Below are 24224 nucleotides of genomic sequence, written 5' to 3' on the forward strand. Positions count from 1 at the left end.
ACTCACATCTGTAATCACGTTTTAGTAAATTAACCCAAGACGTGTCGACATGTTGAGTGGCAAAAGTCTGGATATCATAAAAACCCTTTTGGCAAACCGGTGGCAAAGAAAGACCGATGTAAGTTGAGCTTGATAAAATCATTTATTGTGCTCCAGAAGATTAAATCCTATTTGACCAGAAAGAAAGACAAAATGACAAATAATCTACATCACAACAACCCTCTGTAGTTCTCAACAGCCATTCTGATCTTCTTTCAAGGTCAGCCAGTAGAAAATAAACACAATGAAATTTGGTTGCTGTTTGTAAGAAAATGGCCCTCAGTCTTGCATTACATTCAGTTACAAGGCTTGTCCTGGCATGTGTGTATGCGAGTGTGCATATGTGTGAAGAAACATACTGAGCTGTGGAGATCTTTGCAATTACAGATGAATCCCATCTCTCTCCTTGGAACATGTGCATGCACAAGATGAATCCTCTGAGTGCCCCACTGGTGTATGCTTCATTAAATTTTTATATCGTTCAATGGAGCTTCCTTTGCAGGGGGACACATGGGCAGGCTGACTTTGCATATGCATACCTGCAGATAGGGACTGGCATACAGAGCAGCGACGCTCTCTCTGGCCTGTTTGTACTGTGCAGAGTTGTCACAGGTGAAGGCAGAGCAGAGAGGAAAAACCCACAGGAGTTTTCTGAACAGGAACATGTTGCTGGGAACAATGTGTTTCACGAGTTGGCTAATCAGGAGAAGAGTAGCACGATTCTTTCAATCTTGTTCCCTTCCTTGGCTTCCCTCGTCCCTCATTAGTTCTTTGCCACTAGCTATTCACCAGGGCTCAAGTATTCACTCCCAAAAGCCTGTGTTTGACCTCAGTGTTTTTTCACACCAACTATTAATTAATTACCTTGAGATGTGAAAGGCTGTACTGCTAGTAAAATGGCTTCTAATGTCTCTAAAGCAATTTTGTGCGAATGCAGCCAATCAAAACATATTTGATGTTTAATATCAGGATTTTGGAAATTAATGTCAAAATGTCCTGGCTATTACAAATTCAGTACTACAGTAAAGAAAAAAGATAGATTTTACTTTATCATGTCTGGTTAGGAAACAGCATTAGCATGGGGTTGTTGACCAAGAGAGTTTGCACTAAAGCAAAGATGAGGACCTCTGATCTGGGAGAACCAAATCACCAATCTATTGCTGTTTTTCTATAATCATACATTACATGCTGGAAAAAAAATTGTAGATATTTATGTAGAAGTTTCGCTTTCACTGGCGTTTGCGTTCAATCAAATTTCCCAGGAGTAAAAAAAGGATTCACGAGAAATCTAAATTGTCACCACAGGAACTGACGCCCTGATGTGACTATATAGTGACTATATAAAAAGGGAACAATGGGTTAGCATCCCAGGACTGTTTAGCATGTAGTATGTAATGCAACAAGGCTCTGAGAAAATTAATCCAGATCGTTTCTCGATTCTCATTGTCTAGCTAGCTTCAATGGCCTCTTAAGATCAGAAGGCCCGTAACGAACGGTCTTATCAGGGGTCCTCTTTAGCCTGGGATTCACTGGCGTCGATCATTAGCATGTAGGATGTTATGTAACAAGGCTTTGAGAAAAGTAAAATAATCAAGGATGGATAAAACCAGCAATTACTAAGAGATTTGCAGGTGAAACTGGCTTTTAGCGCTGAGGCTACTGACTTTGAGCACTTATCTCTGGGTAAGAAATGACAAAAGTTCCCCTTTTCACTTTCTCCATTGGTCTCTCTGTATTCTTTCTTTCTATAGCTAGCTTTAAGCTGTATGATCAAGGGCTTCGTAACATCAGAAGCCCCCCTAATACACTCTTTCATCAGGGGCCCTCCTGTCTCCAGTGTGGGATTCATTCGTGATGATCGTTCAGGAGAATCACAGAAAGTTCTGGATGAGAGGATACCAATGCAAGTCTCCAAGTCGTACTGCGTTGGTCACTGGTTGTTCAAAGCTGCGTGGGGGACTGCCTCATAAAGTACCGAAAACAAAGAAATGAGAATCAAACATTACAGATAAGAAATTTTCTAAGGTACGGTGGTTTGACTATTAGCAAGAGGTGAAAATGAACTTAAAAATAATAAAGCAATGTATTATAACTGAGACCAATGAGCAAATCAAAAAGTACATTAATGTCCCACACATGGGAGCTCAAACAACAAGTGATTCACCACTATTAAAAAGTTTTACCAACACACATGTACAAAACTAGTCCTTATAACCAGGTTCAGTCAAGCTATTTGAGAACGCAATCTAGTTAGCGTATCCCCACCCCTTCCCATAACCGTCTTCAGAACCCATCGTGTCCGCCCTCATCAGCATATTCCAATTCCTCCCATGAGCCAATCAGAGCAGTATTTCCTTAAATCCAAATGGGGAGGAAAATGATTTTTTTTTATTATTTTTTTTATAATGACTTAATCAGCAGAACAGCCACCAAGCAGATAAATTGTCATGCGCGTCGTGCTAAAAATATCCAGCCTCCCTTTGAGTCCACCAGTTTCAGTATAGACAGCACTTGTGTGATGAAGCTGTATCTGCCAGGAAGCCAATAAATTCCCCGCTACGCTCTTGAGGCAGATTCCTCAGTATCAACGCCCCCAGCCAGGGCTTAAAGAGCATGGGTGCTTTGTGTACATATCTAGATATGTAAATACGTTCTATACAATAAAATTGTTCCCCCAAAAATAAATTGACAAAAAGAATTCAAAGACATTCAGTGAATGTCTCTATTGTGCATATTCTTGAGGATTTCTCATTCTCGCCTTTTTCCCGTAGTATTCCACATTCTCCATCAGAAGGAGAGCACGTGCCTAAATTAGGTAAGCAGTATCCCCCGTCTGCTCTGAAGAGAGTAATCTACAATCCAGCGCCCCGGGAAAACAATATGTTTCCTTTTGTTTACAAAGGGCCTCCCACACGTCATCTCTTCTGTGCTTCCGTCGTTTCCTCTCCGGGTAACCGAATCAAACCATTCCTCAAAGAATCCCAGACTGATAGTTGTCCCCAGGAAATGGTCCTGGTTTTGTCACAATATAAGGGTAAAAAATCATCTGTTTTTCATTAAATCAGAAATAGGTTTTTTTTTTGTCTTTTTGTTTTTCGCCTTTAATAGAAAACGATAGGCTTGCTCTCGAGGAACAAAAACCAGCATTGTTATTTCCTGTTCCTTTGAGCACCGGGAGTAAAGATATTTCTCACCCCAGTGCCATAACCTCCGTTCGTCATCACATCTGTACTCCACATCTGTGGGAGTGTATGTGTGTGTGTATGTCCGTGTTTGTGTGTGAGAACGTGTGTGTGTGGCTATACTCTAGTGGTGGAGTGTGAATGAGGGTGTGGATGGGGCAGGGTGTTATTCTGTCCACTGGAGTAACTGTTGAAGGGGTGTAAGGAGGTGAGGCCTGGCATGCTGTTGGGTATCATAGTGATGGTGTTCGGGGTCATGAGAGGGATGTCGTCCGGCGAACGGCGCATGGCGAGCGTGTAATCGGGCGGGCAGGCAGTTCTCAGGACCACCTCGTGTGGGTGCATGGCCTCCCGGCACTCCCTCTCCAAGTCGCTGTGTTTCATTTGTAGAGACATGATCTCCTCCTCTTGTGTATGGGGCAGCTCGTTGGCTGTGGTCCTCTGCGGGCTACAACGCCGGTGGACCTCGTGCCTTCGCTTATCCTTCTTGTAGTAGAGTGCGGCAAACGCCAATATGTTGAGGAAGAGCAATGAGGCACCGACGGCGATGGTGACGCTCAGTTCGGTGGAATAGTCCCGCTGGTTCTCTAGGAAGGGTTGGTTCTGGTTCTGGTTTTGGTTGTGGCTTTCCTGTGTTTCAGTGGGAAACGGTGTAGGGTAGGGCCTCTTGGTGTTGACTGGGATCTTCTTAGGTGTACGGGGAGTGACCTCGGGTGGAGGCAGCTTAGTGGTGGTGGAAATGATCTGGGTGACCTCGTTGAGGCTGTGGAGATGAGGCACCAGCTCCAGCCACAAGTTGACCTTATTGGCGCGGTAATGTTCCTTGACACGGGGCTTCAAGCCGATGTGCAAGTATAGCTGGTCCTTTTGGTTGTAACGCGTCCAGGCCACCTCCTCAAAACGGTTAGGCTTGGTGTGGATGAACTTGGTGTCCTGTGGAACTGGCTGGTTGGGGTCACTGAAAGGAAATAGGAAGATTTTATTACTTTTTACACAAAAGACAATTTCTAGGATTGCACATGGGCACTCCAAAACTGAGCACTCAATAAGACAAATATCACACAAACTATTACAGACAAGTCTTAGGGGAGTGCTCAGAGACCCCTAATATTCTCTCAGCGTTCATTAGGGTCTCCTGACAACTGCACCTGCTTTTAAAATGAACAAGAATTAGTCTTACAGAAAGAAATTACACATTTGCACGCAAATTGGTTTGTTGTCCTCCCGTGAGATGATTGCACGTCTAGGCAGCAATGTCATATAAACACTAAACTCACTCTAAGTGATCATCCGCATTACTTTATTCACTGCATTACACCTAAATTGAAGCAAACCAAATCGCTGTTGCGTAGAAAGCAGTTGCGTAAATTTAATATAGCATAACCTTGGGAATCTTAACAAGTATTTGCGAGAGAATGCATTAACAAACAATTAAGTATTGATTAAACCTTAGGAACCCAGTAGCAGTGTTTCCTGGCAACAACTGGGTATTGTACGGTAATCAATAGCGAATTCAATTCTCGAATTATGAGATGGTTGCGGCGTTGGTGGTCTTACAACAAAACAAAGTCATATTCAAAATCACTTCTGAATCCTAATTAATGGCCGTATTGTTTGCCTCAAGTCTAACTGATTAGAAACGATGCCCTGTTGCCTAGAGACTTACCCGGTCTTGGCAAAGTTGGTCCAGTAGGTCATTACCACTGCACTAAGCATCACATCATTTTTGGAGAAGTTGCAGGGGAAAAGCTCAGTTGGACCAATCATGGGCAGCCCGAACACATATGGGATCTCATCGCCATGTGCTGCATCAGCCCAGGGTGGCACCTGTTCCGTCTGGCAGTGATGGTAGAAGGCGTAGAAATAAGTAGGCGAGCCAAAGCTGGAGTGGAGGTCTGCTGTTGCCACCGCTGGTGCCACCCACTGATGATCCGTGAAGAGTGCCAGCAGGGTCTTTCTTCTGGTCTCCGGGTTGTGGCGGTCAGCCCAGTCTGTGTACATAAACTTAATGGTCTCCCGCAGGATGTCTTTCCCCTCGGGGTAACCGTATAAATCATCCACAAAACTTGACACGGCGTAGTCAAAATCGTTGGCTTGAACTCCGTTCTCGTTGTCTACAATGAGTTCCACAAACTTCAGCCCCTCGCCTTGATTGACGCCAAGCATGATGTCGTAGTTGAGGAACTCCCCTTGCTCCATGAGGATCTGAGGGTCGTCGGGGATGACATCACCATCAATGACGGGTCCAAAGGCGATGTGGTAGCGAGCAGGCTGGATGTCCTGCTCCACTAGTTCTTTGTAGTGTTTTTTCTGTAGGCACTCCACCATCTCCACTGTATCTTTGAGGTTGCACCCCACCTTTTTGGCCAGCATGCGGGCATACTTGGCCGGTTGAAAGCTGACAGCCCAGCTGGACAAGGCTGTGCCACTTTGGGCTATGGCCCTTTGGAAAAGACCTGTATAGGAAAAACAAGACGGAATAACCAAGAGAACATCCACAACATGCTGCAGTACGGTCCAAAAGTCTGAGACCAGTAGCGACTGCTTGCTTCTATTTAATAAATGTTTTATTACAAATTATATTAGGGGCATCATTTTCGTGAATTTTGTTTTAATAATTATTAAAAATTAATATAATTTTACATGGCAAAATTCAAAATAATATTAAAATGAATATTAAATTACATTTAAAATAGTTAATAAATGAATACAATTAAATATAAATTAAAATAAAGCAAATATATTAAATAAAATGTTTTAAAAACACCATAGTTTGTTTCTGCCAATTGTTCAAAATCCTAAACTTTTGTTTAAAATTCAGTTTTAAATAGGAAAAATGGCAGATTTTTAATGTGCACTCAGACTTTTGGACCCCACCGTAGGCTATTTACACAGAAAGTGCTCCCTCAGTATGCAAGCTGAAGCAAATTTTTATGTTTTTATGCAAATCTTAAATGGTTTGGGAAAAGAGGGCATGCAAGTTAACATACAAATGCTGATGAACTTGAATTTTACACAGAGCTGATCAACATATCAGTTTTTCATGTAATTTTAGGGGGGGAAATATGACTTTTAATCTATTTCTTGAATTTCATTATACCGCATTAACAGTGATTAGCTGTTTGCACTCTGTAAACACCTTTCACATATAGACGTCAAGAAAATTGACCCACACCATTGAAGAGAAGCAGATATCATGCACAAACATCAAGACAAAAAAGCAAGTGAGTGAGCAGGACAAAAAGTGTGTGTGTGTGTGAGAGAGAGAGAGAGAGAGAGGGAGAAAGACAGACAGAAAGTGCAAGAGAGGAAAATTGAGTTACTCTGTTACCATGACAACCCCTGGGATCTCAGTCTTAGCAGTGCAGTTATGAGTAAAACATGTTCTTACTAAAGGAGAAAAAAAAAACTATAAAAACACACATGGAAATGAAATGGAGATAAGGAGGGGAAAAAACTATAAAAACACAGAAATGAAATGGAGATAAGGGGATGTTTCAGTTCGCAATTCAAAGAAACGGTGACAATTTTGTATGAAAAGACAAATATATTTGAGAATGAAGAATATGCTGCTAAAATTAAAAAGAAAAAGGAAAAGATCTGAAATATATGAAAATTATTCCAGATTAAGCAGTGCACGGTTTGCCTCAGGGCAAAGCCATCGCATTGCACACTAAAGACACTTCCAAAGGTGTTTCTTGGTTCATTTGAATGATAGTGACAACCTTAAAGCAGGTCTGTGCCAGGAGACCTCTTCACAAAGCAATCTTCCAAGCAGAGAGACTCAAAATGGAATTAATGTATTTACCCTTTTTGTGCCAGTGGAAGGTGAATGCTGCATTTGGACAGTGAGCTCATTGCGTGCCTGGTGATGAGTATGGACTCAACTAAATAAAGATGGGAACATGAAACGACCTAGGGAGATTTAATTTCTATAAACAAGTGATATCAGGTCAAACGGAGTGAGTTAGCAGCTTAAAGCATGGTGAAAAATGAGCTTGGCAAATGCTGGACCGATGAAGCAACTTTCTTGGCAACGTTGTACACTCTTAAGCTCTGTGAAACTGAGCATTCTTTTGAACTAATTTATAAGGTATAAGAGAGTGCTTTTTAACCACGGGTCTGCATACACCTAGTGATTCTTAAGCGTGTAATAATTTGGTCTGGTCAATATAATTCTTTTTTATTATTATTGTTCATTTAGAGGATGGATTTTTTTTTTTATTAAAACAATAAGATTCAAAATGTCAAATTCAAACGGTAAAAAAATATGAAATCTTAATTAAAAATAACCATTAAACACATTTTTTCCTAACCTGTACTGCAGTACTCTGAATAAATGTCACAGGTTTTTCAAAACTAAGATTGCAATCTGATTTTTCTAATGCAAATACAGATAACTACAAAAAAAGCACAGAGACTGAATTTCAAAATGGGCTCATAACACAAACAGCTATAGCATGCAGACAAAAATTGTCAAAAGTTAAAACCTCTGCATTGTACCTTTGGTTGAATTGCTCCAACGGTTACCTTCAGAATAATGGGAAATAGTCAGCAGGTTGACACATGAGGCCCCGGCCCCAGACCCAAAAACAGTAATGCGTAAAGGGTCACCCCCAAAGAAAGCAATGTTTTCACTCGTCCAGCGCAGGGCCTGGATTTGATCAAGAAGTCCATAGTTTCCCTTGGCTGCCTGGTCTCCCGTGCTCAAAAAACCTGTAGACAGAAGAAAGAATCAAATGAGTGTTTGTGTGCATTGCAGTGCAATTTTAAATCCCTAACAAAGATTGAAAGCTACTGAAATATTCAATAGCAAACTGCAGATGAAAGTACGCCAGAGAAAGCGACAGATGTCTGAAATGAGGGGAAACATTCTCCTCCCTCCCTCCATTTTTTTAACATCCATGAAATAGATGTTCACCTTAGGAGAACAAGTTTTTAATAGCTGCTTATGTCTTGGATCTCACGGCTGGCCTCTCCTCCCCGGTAGACAACACAGAGTCTGTATCTTTTGGTTGAATGCAGACTATTTTAGTAGGCCTACTATTATTAAAAAATGAATAAATATAAATGAAATCAAATCAACCAAACATACAGAGTTTAAAAAGTTCTTCAGCACTGTTCCAAAACATAGAGAGCACACTATGTAGACTGCATTTTAAGGCATTATAAGAATGACTTTACATGGTCAAATTCTAAGTCTGCATCACATGTATTCTTTGCAAAGTAGGCAATCCCAAAATGCAGTGTGACAAGTGAAAAAAATCCATCTAAGATAGTAAGTATAGTTTATACTAAGAGTATAAAGTGAGATGGACACATTCAAAACAAGATTAGAAAAATAGTTTGATTTGATTTGAAATGCAGTACCCAGTATTTCGGTTTGCAATAGCTTAGCAACAAGCTAACAACAAACTACTGAAATCAGTAGCGATAACTATGTGCTTCATGTGAGGAACGCTATTAGTATGACAAACAGAGAACATTGTTACATGTAAAACCTTCCAAATCATGTCAGTTTATTTTGGTGTTAGCTTAGCAACATGCTAACAGCACAATACTGAAATCAGTGTCGAGTAAAGACTCTTATGTGCCTCGTGAGTTTTGAAACAGAGCCTTAATTATTCTATGTTAACAGTGGCTCCTAACTCTAAACTATATAACTCAATATTAACCAAGCCATCGCATTGCACACTAAAGACACTTCCAAAGGTGTTTCTTGGTTCATTTGAATGATAGTGACAACCTTAAAGCAGGTCTGTGCCAGGAGACCTCTTCACAAAGCAATCTTCCAAGCAGAGAGACTCAAAATGGAATTAATGTATTTACCCTTTTTGTGCCAGTGGAAGGTGAATGCTGCATTTGGACAGTGAGCTCATTGCGTGCCTGGTGATGAGTATGGACTCAACTAAATAAAGATGGGAACATGAAACGACCTAGGGAGATTTAATTTCTATAAACAAGTGATATCAGGTCAAACGGAGTGAGTTAGCAGCTTAAAGCATGGTGAAAAATGAGCTTGGCAAATGCTGGACCGATGAAGCAACTTTCTTGGCAACGTTGTACACTCTTAAGCTCTGTGAAACTGAGCATTCTTTTGAACTAATTTATAAGGTATAAGAGAGTGCTTTTTAACCACGGGTCTGCATACACCTAGTGATTCTTAAGCGTGTAATAATTTGGTCTGGTCAATATAATTCTTTTTTATTATTATTGTTCATTTAGAGGATGGATTTTTTTTTTTATTAAAACAATAAGATTCAAAATGTCAAATTCAAACGGTAAAAAAATATGAAATCTTAATTAAAAATAACCATTAAACACATTTTTTCCTAACCTGTACTGCAGTACTCTGAATAAATGTCACAGGTTTTTCAAAACTAAGATTGCAATCTGATTTTTCTAATGCAAATACAGATAACTACAAAAAAAGCACAGAGACTGAATTTCAAAATGGGCCCATAACACAAACAGCTATAGCATGCAGACAAAAATTGTCAAAAGTTAAAACCTCTGCATTGTACCTTTGGTTGAATTGCTCCAACGGTTACCTTCAGAATAATGGGAAATAGTCAGCAGGTTGACACATGAGGCCCCGGCCCCAGACCCAAAAACAGTAATGCGTAAAGGGTCACCCCCAAAGAAAGCAATGTTTTCACTCGTCCAGCGCAGGGCCTGGATTTGATCAAGAAGTCCATAGTTTCCCTTGGCTGCCTGGTCTCCCGTGCTCAAAAAACCTGTAGACAGAAGAAAGAATCAAATGAGTGTTTGTGTGCATTGCAGTGCAATTTTAAATCCCTAACAAAGATTGAAAGCTACTGAAATATTCAATAGCAAACTGCAGATGAAAGTACGCCAGAGAAAGCGACAGATGTCTGAAATGAGGGGAAACATTCTCCTCCCTCCCTCCATTTTTTTAACATCCATGAAATAGATGTTCACCTTAGGAGAACAAGTTTTTAATAGCTGCTTATGTCTTGGATCTCACGGCTGGCCTCTCCTCCCCGGTAGACAACACAGAGTCTGTATCTTTTGGTTGAATGCAGACTATTTTAGTAGGCCTACTATTATTAAAAAATGAATAAATATAAATGAAATCAAATCAACCAAACATACAGAGTTTAAAAAGTTCTTCAGCACTGTTCCAAAACATAGAGAGCACACTATGTAGACTGCATTTTAAGGCATTATAAGAATGACTTTACATGGTCAAATTCTAAGTCTGCATCACATGTATTCTTTGCAAAGTAGGCAATCCCAAAATGCAGTGTGACAAGTGAAAAAAATCCATCTAAGATAGTAAGTATAGTTTATACTAAGAGTATAAAGTGAGATGGACACATTCAAAACAAGATTAGAAAAATAGTTTGATTTGATTTGAAATGCAGTACCCAGTATTTCGGTTTGCAATAGCTTAGCAACAAGCTAACAACAAACTACTGAAATCAGTAGCGATAACTATGTGCTTCATGTGAGGAACGCTATTAGTATGACAAACAGAGAACATTGTTACATGTAAAACCTTCCAAATCATGTCAGTTTATTTTGGTGTTAGCTTAGCAACATGCTAACAGCACAATACTGAAATCAGTGTCGAGTAAAGACTCTTATGTGCCTCGTGAGTTTTGAAACAGAGCCTTAATTATTCTATGTTAACAGTGGTTCTTAACTCTAAACTATATAAATCAATATTAACCCTGTATGCTTAAAAAAAAAAAAGTTTGCTTTGGTTTGCTCTTCGTTGGTTTGGTCAGCCAAACGCAGCTCTCTGGAGTCACTGGAGCATGCAGCTGTTGTTTTACCCCGACTTCCACTTAAGTGCACTCAAATTAACAACAAAGTTTGTGGCAATATATTACAAGTGTCAGTGAAAAAACTGTGATTACACAGAAGTAACCCAGTGGTGCGTTTTAATGGAAAACTAGTCAGTAACTACTTGACTACAGTAGCTTACCCTGGGAATATTCATCCTTGGGGTGCTTGAGGAATAATGATTGTGTACATGTTCAGTGAATAGACGAGCATTTGGGTTTAGTAATTGCCCTCATAGACCCAGAACACATGAAAAATAATAAAGCAACACAAGTGCTTTACAGTAAGCTCATTTACAGATGCAGACAACAAGAAACAAAAGACTCTGAAATCACTTCAGTTCTGTACACAACGAGCGCACACAAATCCATCTGACCCTGCTTCCGCTTCCACTCCCTTCCTTTTGTTAACTGAGTTCTTTATTGGATTTAATTAATCTAGTTGTGTTGCTACATCAAGAAGTTGATCTCCTGGAAGTGGCCGTCGAATACAAGCACACATTTAATTGATTCCATTTAGCCAAGGCAGTGTGCAGAGCAAATAAAAAAACCAGGCACAGGCTCGAAAATGATTAGCAATCAAATGGTAGGCTGTCAGGTGCTCGTGCCTGCGGCGCAGAGCCGTGAGCACATTTGGCTGTTAACACAGGCAGGCAGCTGCCTGCTTTCCATCCTCATGCATGCAGAGAGGTGCAATCCAATCACAAGGGAACAAAAGGGCCTCCCTCTGCTCGGACAGTGAATAGCCCGGGCTTTTGAATGGAAACATATTTGGTACAATGTGGAGAAAACAGAGTCACAACAATGCACTTTAATGAGACAGGCAATAATTGTGGATTTTTATCACAGTAGTCAAGGAGAGGATTTGCTGTGTAAGCGGCATTGGCTCATTTCTATGGAACTGAGGGTCAGCGGGACACTGTCCAAGGCACTTCGGATGACAACAAGGGATGCACATTTCATCAAATTTCATCATCAGCGCTCATCTTTAAAAACACCAATAACACTGTAAATGTATTCTTTAGCCAATCTCAAAATGAATATCCATTTTTCCTACTGCATACATCCACTTGTACCATTTAAAATGACTGGTTTTAGTTTCAGTGTTCTTTCAGTGTAAATAAATTTTACATTTATTTAGAAAAAATTTATTTTTATATCATCCATCCTCTCAAAACACAAGATTTCTGATGTATGACTTCAGACCTTCAGAGTCCCTTCTTCAGATGATTATTACATTTAAAACTGCAAAAGTTAAGCTCAACTCATAAATACGAACATTTCATTGCAAGCTATTCCTGTACAAGGTTACCAAGATTCACGTACAGAGTGTTAAACCTTGAATGTTGTCAGACTAAGATAACAAACCTCACCTTTGTGAGGTGTAATCCACTTGCTGTATCATAACAGATATCAGGAAATTGGGATACTGTCAAATAGCATCTACAAAACTTAAATCATACTAGTAAAAAGCGGGTCGTTTGTATGGATCGACCTCTTCAGATCTACAAGTTTTCATACACGTCAAGGCACCCATTTCTGTAACCTGAAGCCCTACAGTGCAAGTTGTATTGGGAACGGTCCAAACATATAAATAAAAATGGAATCAGATTGCAATCGTTTGGCCCCCAAAGTGAAATTCACCACTAGATGAAAAATCCATAGAGAGGCTTAGTTTCAAGTGCCATGTACTTAAATCAATTCCTGTTGGAACCCAAGCAGATGGTTTGACATGTTAAATTAATCTCGGTTTTGACTGGAGAGGGCCAGAAAAGATACAAAAGAACGGGACCAACAAAAGAAAAGAAGAAAAACTGGATCCCCAAAGCAAAGCGAGAAGTGACAGACAGAGAAAAAGGCATTATTGTATGTTTCTTTCAGGGTTACAGATGAAGAGAGGCGGCGGCAGCAGCAGGTTCAGTCTCAGAGATGTTGCATTAGAACATTTGCCAGTTCGGTCTCTCTCCAAAAAAGAAATGTTGCAGCCAGACCGTTGGCGCTTTATTTGTCTGTTCTGTCTCTACTCACCCGGCAGTAAGACAAATTGGCCCTCCTGTTGTATTTGTGTCCCTAAAAATATTTACAGTGTGGCAACACCTTCGTACTTTCAGTTCCCATCACAGAATTATCATCCATTTCAGGGACTTCAAGACTAAAAGCAGATGCCATCTGTTCCCATACCACAGGCTGGCACCTGAGAACACAAGTTTTAAAACTGCAAGAGGTGACAAAATGAACTGCCAGAAGTTGGTTTGAAAAGGTTACAATCACTAAAATCATGGCAAGACCGAGTCCCTGCCTCAAGTGGAAATGAGCTGTACTGCATGTTGATAATTAAGAAATACAGTGACCACAGATGGTATGAATTACTGGCTCTGAGCATTGTCTCCGTCAAAGGAGATTAATACTCTACACTGTAAAAAATGACCGTGAATTTAACGGTAAAAGACTGTAAAAATGCTACAGTAAAATCCTGTTAAATGGTTAACGGTAAATTCCCCTACTATATACGGTGAAAAACTGTATTGGACATTACATGTATTGGACATTAATTTTACGGTAGTATACCATTTTTGGAAGTGACACTGTGCACCTTCTATATATGTTATTATTTAAAAGCTGCTTGTGATAGGCTTTGGTTCATCGTGTGACTTTCTCATCACCACCTGCATTTGGTGGTTATCAGTGTATTACAAAGGTACAAAACAGATTTTAGTACTTCAATAGGTTGGTATATAATAACATTTTATCAGTTAATGAAATTACGGTATTTAACTGTAAATTTAAGTTACAACCGTAAAACCTAAAACGTTGCTACCGTATTTTTTATAGTAAAATTCCGGCAACCACAGCTGCCGGTTTTCTACCGTAAATTTTACGGAATTTTTTTTACAGTGTAGAGGTTGGCAGTGGCTAACGACAGGATCCACTACAGGATCCCGACTGAATTTGACTTGACAGACCTATTCCTGTCTTCGCTGCTTTGATATGCAGAATCCAGCACCTAAAAACTGCTGCTCTGGGCAAAATAGACAGAATTTTATTCAAACATTTTTTTTTCTTAGGGATATTACATTAAAGTAACCCACTTCCTTTTAGAAAAAAAAAATCCATCTCCTTTTACTTCCCTTCTCTCCAAGGAGGATGGATCAGTGACATGCTGAATGCCTTTCATGTCGATATTTCGTGAAAAATAAACACTAATAAAAAATAAATGGCTGTAGAGTTTGCAACATTACTATCGAAAAAATGCAGTCCAAACAAATGCTACGACAGGGTAATCTTCCCAGTGTAAATATAGGTAATGAAAGTTAAATGTACATTTCTTTAACGGAACGGATTACAGTATTACATCTAGAGACAGGATGTTGCATTATTTAGCATATATTACAGCTGTCAGATTCTTATCAGGTTAACATCCTTGTCAAATCCCATTTCAGTGGACTGAGCAAATGAAATTACCTCTAGGTAAGGCCTACAGTTTGCTGACTTGGATGAACATGCTGCAATAGCTGTTCAATACACATTTTAGTCACATAATGTAGTGTAACGTAACCTAACATATTTCAAAAGAAAAAAAAAGCATACCAAAGCATAATAGAACAAACCATAACAAAGGCAAAACACACAACAAACATAGCCCAGACATAACAAACCCAGCACATAAACAAAATAACAAAACATAACCCAGATGTAGCACACAACCTCACATAAAGTAACAACATTTCTTAATTTAGACATACTGTAACATAATCCAGATATAGATCACAACCTAGCGTAAAGTAACAACATATCATACCATAATGTAACATAACCCAGACGTAACAGTGTAGCACATAAAGTAACTAAAGTAACATACCATAATAGAACATAACAAAACACAAACATAACTCAGACATAACACATAATCCAGATGTAGATTACAACCTAACGTAAAGTAACAACAACATATCATACCATAATGTAACATAACCCAGACGTAACAGTGTAGCACATAAAGTAACTAAAGTAACATACCATAAATAGAATATATCAAAAAACGAACATAACTCAGACATAATATATTCCAGATGTAGATCACAACCTAGCACAGCATTACATACCATAATGTAACATAACCCAGATGTAATGGTGTAGCACATAAAGTTACATACCATAAATAGAATATAACAAAACACAAACATAACTCTGACATAACATAATACAGATGTAGATCACAACCTAGCGTAAAGTAACAACATAACATAGCACAACATACCATAATGTATATAACCCAGACATAATAGTGTAGCACATAAAGTAACTAACGTAACTTACCATAATAGAGCATAACAATACACAAATATAATTCATAAGACATAACCAATGTAGCGCATGAAGTAAAATAACAATCCAGATGTAGTACATAAATTAAAAAAAGGTAATGCAACATCACCCAGACATAACAATCTTGATGTAGTACATAATCTATAATAAATTAACATGACATTGTCATGGCAACCAGATACATCGCATAGCTGCAGCAATAAACAAGTTGAAAATAATGCACAATAAAGATGTTTGTCAACACGATCTCTGAGGAGGATTTTATTAAGCAAATCAAAGAGTGAATTACTCATCCACTGTTTTAAAACAGACATTCGTTGTGCTTGATTCAAGTTAATGCACAATGATGATTAAACAGTTTATATTCAAAAATCTATTTTTAGGTTTTGTTCATTGCACATGAAATAACATTTGGATGTAAATGGTTTACATAAATGTAGAACACTGAGCCGCATCCACGGCTGCATCCTGTGGATCACTTTTATCTGATTGTCTGGGTCCGCAGTCATCAAGCACGGCGTCGGAATCTTCATCTGACCTTTTTTGTTATTTCCAGATTTCACTGCAGTTTGTGTATATTATATTTATAAAACATGAATATGAATATCCTTTTATGCCACACAGCCTATACCACAGGCTGCCAAAATGCAGATTCTTCGCCCTTCAACTTCTTATGCAATTAAGATTAGGGAAGACATTATTAAGTTTGATTTAATTTACTAACAATAACTATTTAAATGTATTATTAACTACATCATATGTATAATTACTTCTTAGTTGAAAATATTTTCTTATTATTCTTTATAAAATATTTAGTAACGACGGCCCCATCTTTAAATAAAGTAATAACATGTATATATATATATATATATATATATATATATATATATATATATATATATATATATATATATATATATATATATATATATATATATATATATATATATATATATATATATATATATATATATATATATATATATATATATATATATATATATATATATATATATATATATATATATATATATATATATATATATATATATATATATATATATATATATATATATATATATATATATATATATATATATATATATATATATATATATATATATATATATATATATATATATATATATATATATATATATATATATATATATATATATATATATATATATATATATATATATATATATATATATATATATATATATATATATATATATATATATATATATATATATATATATATATATATATATATATATATATATATATATATATATATATATATATATATATATATATATATATATATATATATATATATATATATATATATATATATATATATATATATATATATATATATATATATATATATATATATATATATATATATATATATATATATATATATATATATATATATATATATATATATATATATATATATATATATATATATATATATATATATATATATATATATATATATATATATATATATATATATATATATATATATATATATATATATATATATATATATATATATATATATATATATATATATATATATATATATATATATATATATATATATATATATATATATATATATATATATATATATATATATATATATATATATATATATATATATATATATATATATATATATATATATATATATATATATATATATATATATATATATATATATATATATATATATATATATATATATATATATATATATATATATATATATATATATATATATATATATATATATATATATATATATATATATATATATATATATATATATATATATATATATATATATATATATATATATATATATATATATATATATATATATATATATATATATATATATATATATATATATATATATATATATATATATATATATATATATATATATATATATATATATATATATATATATATATATATATATATATATATATATATATATATATATATATATATATATATATATATATATATATATATATATATATATATATATATATATATATATATATATATATATATATATATATATATATATATATATATATATATATATATATATATATATATATATATATATATATATATATATATATATATATATATATATATATATATATATATATATATATATATATATATATATATATATATATATATATATATATATATATATATATATATATATATATATATATATATATATATATATATATATATATATATATATATATATATATATATATATATATATATATATATATATATATATATATATATATATATATATATATATATATATATATATATATATATATATATATATATATATATATATATATATATATATATATATATATATATATATATATATATATATATATATATATATATATATATATATATATATATATATATATATATATATATATATATATATATATATATATATATATATATATATATATATATATATATATATATATATATATATATATATATATATATATATATATATATATATATATATATATATATATATATATATATATATATATATATATATATATATATATATATATATATATATATATATATATATATATATATATATATATATATATATATATATATATATATATATATATATATATATATATATATATATATATATATATATATATATATATATATATATATATATATATATATATATATATATATATATATATATATATATATATATATATATATATATATATATATATATATATATATATATATATATATATATATATATATATATATATATATATATATATATATATATATATATATATATATATATATATATATATATATATATATATATATATATATATATATATATATATATATATATATATATATATATATATATATATATATATATATATATATATATATATATATATATATATATATATATATATATATATATATATATATATATATATATATATATATATATATATATATATATATATATATATATATATATATATATATATATATATATATATATATATATATATATATATATATATATATATATATATATATATATATATATATATATATATATATATATATATATATATATATATATATATATATATATATATATATATATATATATATATATATATATATATATATATATATATATATATATATATATATATATATATATATATATATATATATATATATATATATATATATATATATATATATATATATATATATATATATATATATATATATATATATATATATATATATATAAACACAACATAAAACAAAACATAACATATAACAACATAACATAACATAGGCAAGTGGAGCCTATGGTCTGATGTGGATGTGCCGTTTAAGGGTTCAGTAATGTGTTAATTACATTAGGTGCTTGCTGAGTAGGATTAGCTTAATGAAGGCTAATGTACATACTTGCTCTTCACTTATTCCACCTCACCAACTTTGCTTGAGGGATGCACAGCATCTTCTGACAGGACCAAACAACTGCTGTGAATCTCCAGCAAACACCACAAACAGCAGTCAACCTGCAGTCCGTATGGTTTGAGCCGCTGGTGACAGATTTATTTCATGTATACATATGTGAATCTACAGAATTTAATGGTTAAAATATGGCTTTGAATATATAACCTCATCAATTATACATTTTCAAAATAAAATCTTTACAAGCGAAGGAAAAAAAAAAACTCTTTAAAACAAGTTCAGGTTTAGGAGGCATTAAACAACCCTCATGCAGGAAGAGAGAACGAGAATACAAATTATGGGGCTTTTTATTAGGATTTTAAAGTTTCTAGTGCTATTATGAGCCAGTGTTGCCTGGTGCTTAAGCCTTGTTGAACCCCCCGCTATTGTGGACAACTTTCAATAGCAAGACACAGCGTTAGAGCTTGTTTGAATTAAATTATAGAAGAAAAACAAGGAGAGTTTAATGACAGTCCCACAAGCACACAACATGTTTTTCAACTGTTACATTATCCGCCAAGCCGTTGTTTACCCTTTTCAGTAACTGGAAGGCTTTGATGAGGTTTTACTTGTGATGTGCTACTGCATCTCTGACTAGTCTCCTCAGCAAGAGACTAGAGCACTCTTTTATCAGCACTGAAGATGATGTTAATGATAACTGTTGAAAATGTTGCATAATTAAAACAAGCCATGCCATATATGTTTTTTCATTGAACAAGATGAAATGTTTTAAATTTTGAATAAATATTTCAATCAAAAAAGTTTTTTTTTTGGACATGTGGACATGCACGCTGTTATTACCATGTTTTGGTTTTTGTATGAAAAAAAGACTCTTTTGTGTTCTTGTCTTGTGTTCTTATTTATTTTCCACTGAAAATAAATAAATGAAATAACAGCACTGAGTAAATAATAACAATTTTCATTTCCTTTAATATAATCCATCTTTATAATAGTTATTTTGAATCTGAATATCATTTAAATGCCTGACAGGTGGCAAAACAAAATAGCTCTGTGTACGTACTGCAGAGCACAATCTCCAAGTTCAAACATCAACAGGATGCAATAATTGTTCTTAAAATACTGCCATGCAACATACATGAAAGTGCCAAACTGCAGCACAGCTTTCTTTGAAATGTGCTTCTTGGTAGTTGCATTGCTTCAAAACCTGATCTGAATTGTTAACCAGCTCCCTTTCCATAGAAAAGAACAACATTTGCATACAGATAACAGCCTTCTGCGATTTAACACACGCACACACACTCACACTCCGAGCAGGATGGGGAAAGAGAGTGAGTGCGAGAGGGAGAATAAAACCTTTTCATAAGAAGTGAGAGTCTAAAGATAGCCCTCCATCTTTTTCCCCTCTTGCTCCTCTCCAGTGAACATCCTGGAAATATTCCTCTCCTCTGACGTGTGTGCAGAGCAAGAGAATGCAGCTGAGTGCCGTTTTCCAGGTTCTGGTGGCCCTATCGCTACAAAAAACACTGAACCAGAAAGTACTCTTATCTAACAGAGTACATCCAGATATTACAGACTTTATGTTGATAATGACACAAAGCTTTGCCGGAGACCACGGGGAACAGAGGCCTCCTCCATTCGGCGAGACTTACTCTCACTTAAATTATGGCCATTTTTGGAAACTCCTTTAAAGCACACTTTTCAAACGTCACTGTTTCTGCTACCAGTATCTAACAGTGCATACATATGAATCAAAAGAGAGTTGTGTAATTTCTCTTTCCTGAACTGTCATGAATAGTAGATGTAATTTATTTTATGGTTTGAAAAACACTTCAAGATTGGAAAAACACTTTATTAGTAGTTAAACCATAGTATTTCATAATTTTATGATGGGTATTTTAAGATAGGAGAGTCTACAACATCTATACATAAAATACATTTGTGACCCTGGACCACAAAACCAGTCTTAAGTCGCTGGGGTATATTTGTAGCAATAACCAAAAATACATTGTATGGGTCAAAAGTATTGATTTTTCGTTTATGACAAAAATCATTAGGATATTAAGTAAAGATCATGTTCCATGAAGATATTTTGTAAATTAGTAATATGCATTGCTAAGAACTTCATTTGGACAATTTAAAGGCGATTTTCTCAATATTTAGATTTTTTTGCACCCTCAGATTACAGATTTTCAAATAGTTGTATCTCGGCCAAATATTGTCCTATCCTAACAAACCCTACACCAATTGAAAGTTTATTTATTCAGCGTTCAGATGATATATAAATCTCAATTTCGAAAAAATGACCCTTATGACTGGTTTTGTGGTCCAGGGTCACATTTAAAAAAGTAGCAAAAATAAATGAAAGCATGAGAAAAGTTTTCACATCTTCACATATCAAAACAAAAAGTTGAAATATGTTAGTTTTAATTCAAATCTACCCTGGGGACATAAAAGTGGCCGTAGCTGAAGAAACACCCATACATGACCACAGAAACCTGCGTGGAACCTGAAGGCAAGGTCTCACTAATGAGGCCAGTGGAAGGAGGGAATGATGTGGAGACAAGGCCCATCACCCGCTCCCTCCTGTAACAAAAACACACAGCTTTGAAAATGTCATCTCACTTGTGCAGTGGTGACAGTGCCGTCTGCAGTCAAGCGGCCCATTGCTGAGCTAGACACCATATATTTGAAAAACTGAATTTGTGACGATCGTTGTCTGTCAACACAACAAATCACTTCAGGAAAAAAAAAATTTTACCTTACAGCAGTGAAGTTAAAGAAATGTGGTCCAATACATTGTGTGAGCCTGGCTTGCATCTAGGGTCCAAAATTAACAAACAAACACAAGCACAAACTGGCCTTTCCGACCATTTTGGTCACAAAAAAAAATAAAATAAACGGAAGGAAATTACAAGGACTCTTCATGTTTTTGCAGTTACCGGTGCTGTTCAATTGAGAGGCAGAGGCTAATTTGAATATGATGTAAATGTGTGACACAGCGGTCTGTATTGTTTCTAAATATACAAGAGAAAAACAATAATCCTGCAATTTTAGAACAAAAATTATTTGTTTTTAAATGTACTTGCCATCCTCACTTCTTCTCCAAGTTTTTTTTTTTCATGTATCCTCTTTGAGCAATCAATCAATAAATCAATCAAACAAACATTAATTCAAGGGTTAGTTCACCCTAAAATGAAAATGAATTCTGTCATCATTTATTCATCCTCAAGTTTTTCCAAACCTGTATGAGTTTCTTTTTTCTGCTCAACATAAAAGAACATATTATAAAGAATGTGGGTAACCAAACAGTTCCTGGTTCCCATTGACTGATTTCACCTGAAAGTCAATGGGGACCAGCAACTATTTGGTTAACCACATTCTTCAAAATATATTATTTTATGTTCTCAAAAAATAAATTCATACAGGTTTGTAACAACTTGAGGGTGAGTAAATGAATGCATTTTACATTTTTGGGTGAACAAACCTTTAAACATAGCTTCTTCATATCATTTGTAATGATATGTGTAACCAACAATCAGAAATGTTTAGTTTTGAGACAAACAAACCAAAGCTTTCCATCTCAGAGTGTCCTGAAAGAGGTGCTGTAGAACCCAAAACTCCTCTCCTCACTATTAGCTATAAACCTCAACAAGTTATTTCTCTTTGATCATTTTGCCAGACTGCAGTGAAACCAAACAAAACAAGCTTTGATCTCAGACTACACTGGCATTATTTTTCATAATAACGGGACAATCAAGTGTCCAGAGAGTCTGTCTGCATCCTAAAGTTTAAGGTCTCTGCAGAACCAGAACTGAAAAAACAAACAATCACTGCAGCAAGAAACAAAGCAAGGGCTGTCAAGGCTTCACTATGGTGGTGCTGCAATGCAAAACACAATGTTACTAGTAGGGTTGGGTATCGTTAGAAATTTTCCGGTTCCGATACTGGTTCCATTTAAATGAACTTTTTTTTTTTTTACTATTTTACCTTAATTGAATGTAGTGTTGCTGGAAGGTAGTAAGTAATGTTGACTAATGCATGTGCTTCAAAGTTGATGTTTTTTACCTATCAATAACATTTTGCTTTTCAAGCAGGAATAAGCTGGTTGGCCAAATAGTCCCTTGAGGGCTAAGACACTTGTTCATTTCCCTAAATTAATGAAATATTATACTTATAACCATGTATACACACACTGCATAAAGCCCCTATTTTACAAATAATAATGCAGTCAGGAGATGGTGTGATGCAATGAGTGGTTTCCACATTTACAGTTGTGGAAAACGATGTGTTCAGCAGTTAAAGACGCGGCGCGTCTGTGGAGTGCGCGCCATGGGAAACAATGTGCTCAGTAATTAAAGAGGCAGGGCGGCGTTTCTGTTATTTGGTTTGTGACATCCTTTATGGGAAACGCCGGCGCAAGGCTGCTCACAGCGCTTGGTCACGTGTCGCACCAGAATCGTTTTCGGAACCGAAACTTAGAAATTGCTCACGGTTCCGGTTCTTTTAAAAAAACAGAACTTATTATCGGTTATCGTTCCCAACCCTAGTTACTAGCAAAACAAACAAAACGTGACATCATCATAACATTAACCAACCAAACTTTAACCAACAAAATTTCAAGTTGCTATTACAGAAGGTCTCCGGACCACCAGGGGGAGCCCAAGGGCACCAAGGGCAGCTGCATTTCCAACGGAACTGAATGATCTAAGGACCTCCGTAACTTTTTCACCCTCAAAACTTGTGAAAATCCCAATTGCTCAGATTATTAGTAGAATGACAGAATTTCACCCACAAAATTGCGCAGAGCAAATTTTGGTAAATATGATCGCACTTTAAGGTACAATTAACCAGTCATTACTACAAAATAAACACCAACAAGTTGATCGGGTCTGATTGTACTATTATAATACGTATTATTTGGATACTTGCAAAATAAATAATAAATGGACAAAAATATTTATTTGAGTTGAAATAATATTATGTGAGAGCAAAGTAGCTACATATTGAGGACATTAAACTACCATAGCTATGTTGGAACATGACTGCCAGGGACAACAGCCTATTATAACGCTAGGCCTTATGATACACATATGCAACTGCGGAAAGCAATAATCGACTAATCAGAAACAAGTATTCTAGAAAGCCACATAATAGAGTGCAACAGCTGGGTTCTGGAAGTAAAAATCCCATTTATTTTCTCCATAGGGGAATTGATTTTTAACAATAACTTAAAAAGAGCTAATAAAGCTGTAAAGACAGACCTACTGTGAGCTACAAGGATGCAAATTGA

At 34.4% G+C, this 24224-nt stretch overlaps 1 protein-coding gene across 1 annotated transcript in view; it reads right to left on the bottom strand.

Moving 5' to 3' along the window:
* Window positions 1–770: 770 nt before the first annotated feature.
* nlgn1 (neuroligin 1) overlaps window positions 771–24224 on the bottom strand; it is a 310713-nt gene continuing 287259 nt past the window's right edge. The window contains exons 9-11 of the mRNA XM_016570031.1: window positions 9746–9958; window positions 4888–5677; window positions 771–4179 (exon numbers count right to left, since the gene is read on the bottom strand). Of these exons, the coding sequence (XP_016425517.1) occupies window positions 3339–4179; window positions 4888–5677; window positions 9746–9958 (1844 nt within the window). The 3' untranslated portion in view covers window positions 771–3338. The remainder of the gene's footprint in view (window positions 4180–4887; window positions 5678–9745; window positions 9959–24224) is intronic.

The sequence above is a fragment of the Sinocyclocheilus rhinocerous genome, unplaced genomic scaffold (genome assembly GCF_001515625.1).
Source record: "Sinocyclocheilus rhinocerous isolate Xijiao unplaced genomic scaffold, SAMN03320098_v1.1 scaffold711, whole genome shotgun sequence".
In the NCBI taxonomy this organism is placed as follows: Eukaryota; Metazoa; Chordata; class Actinopteri; order Cypriniformes; family Cyprinidae; genus Sinocyclocheilus; species Sinocyclocheilus rhinocerous.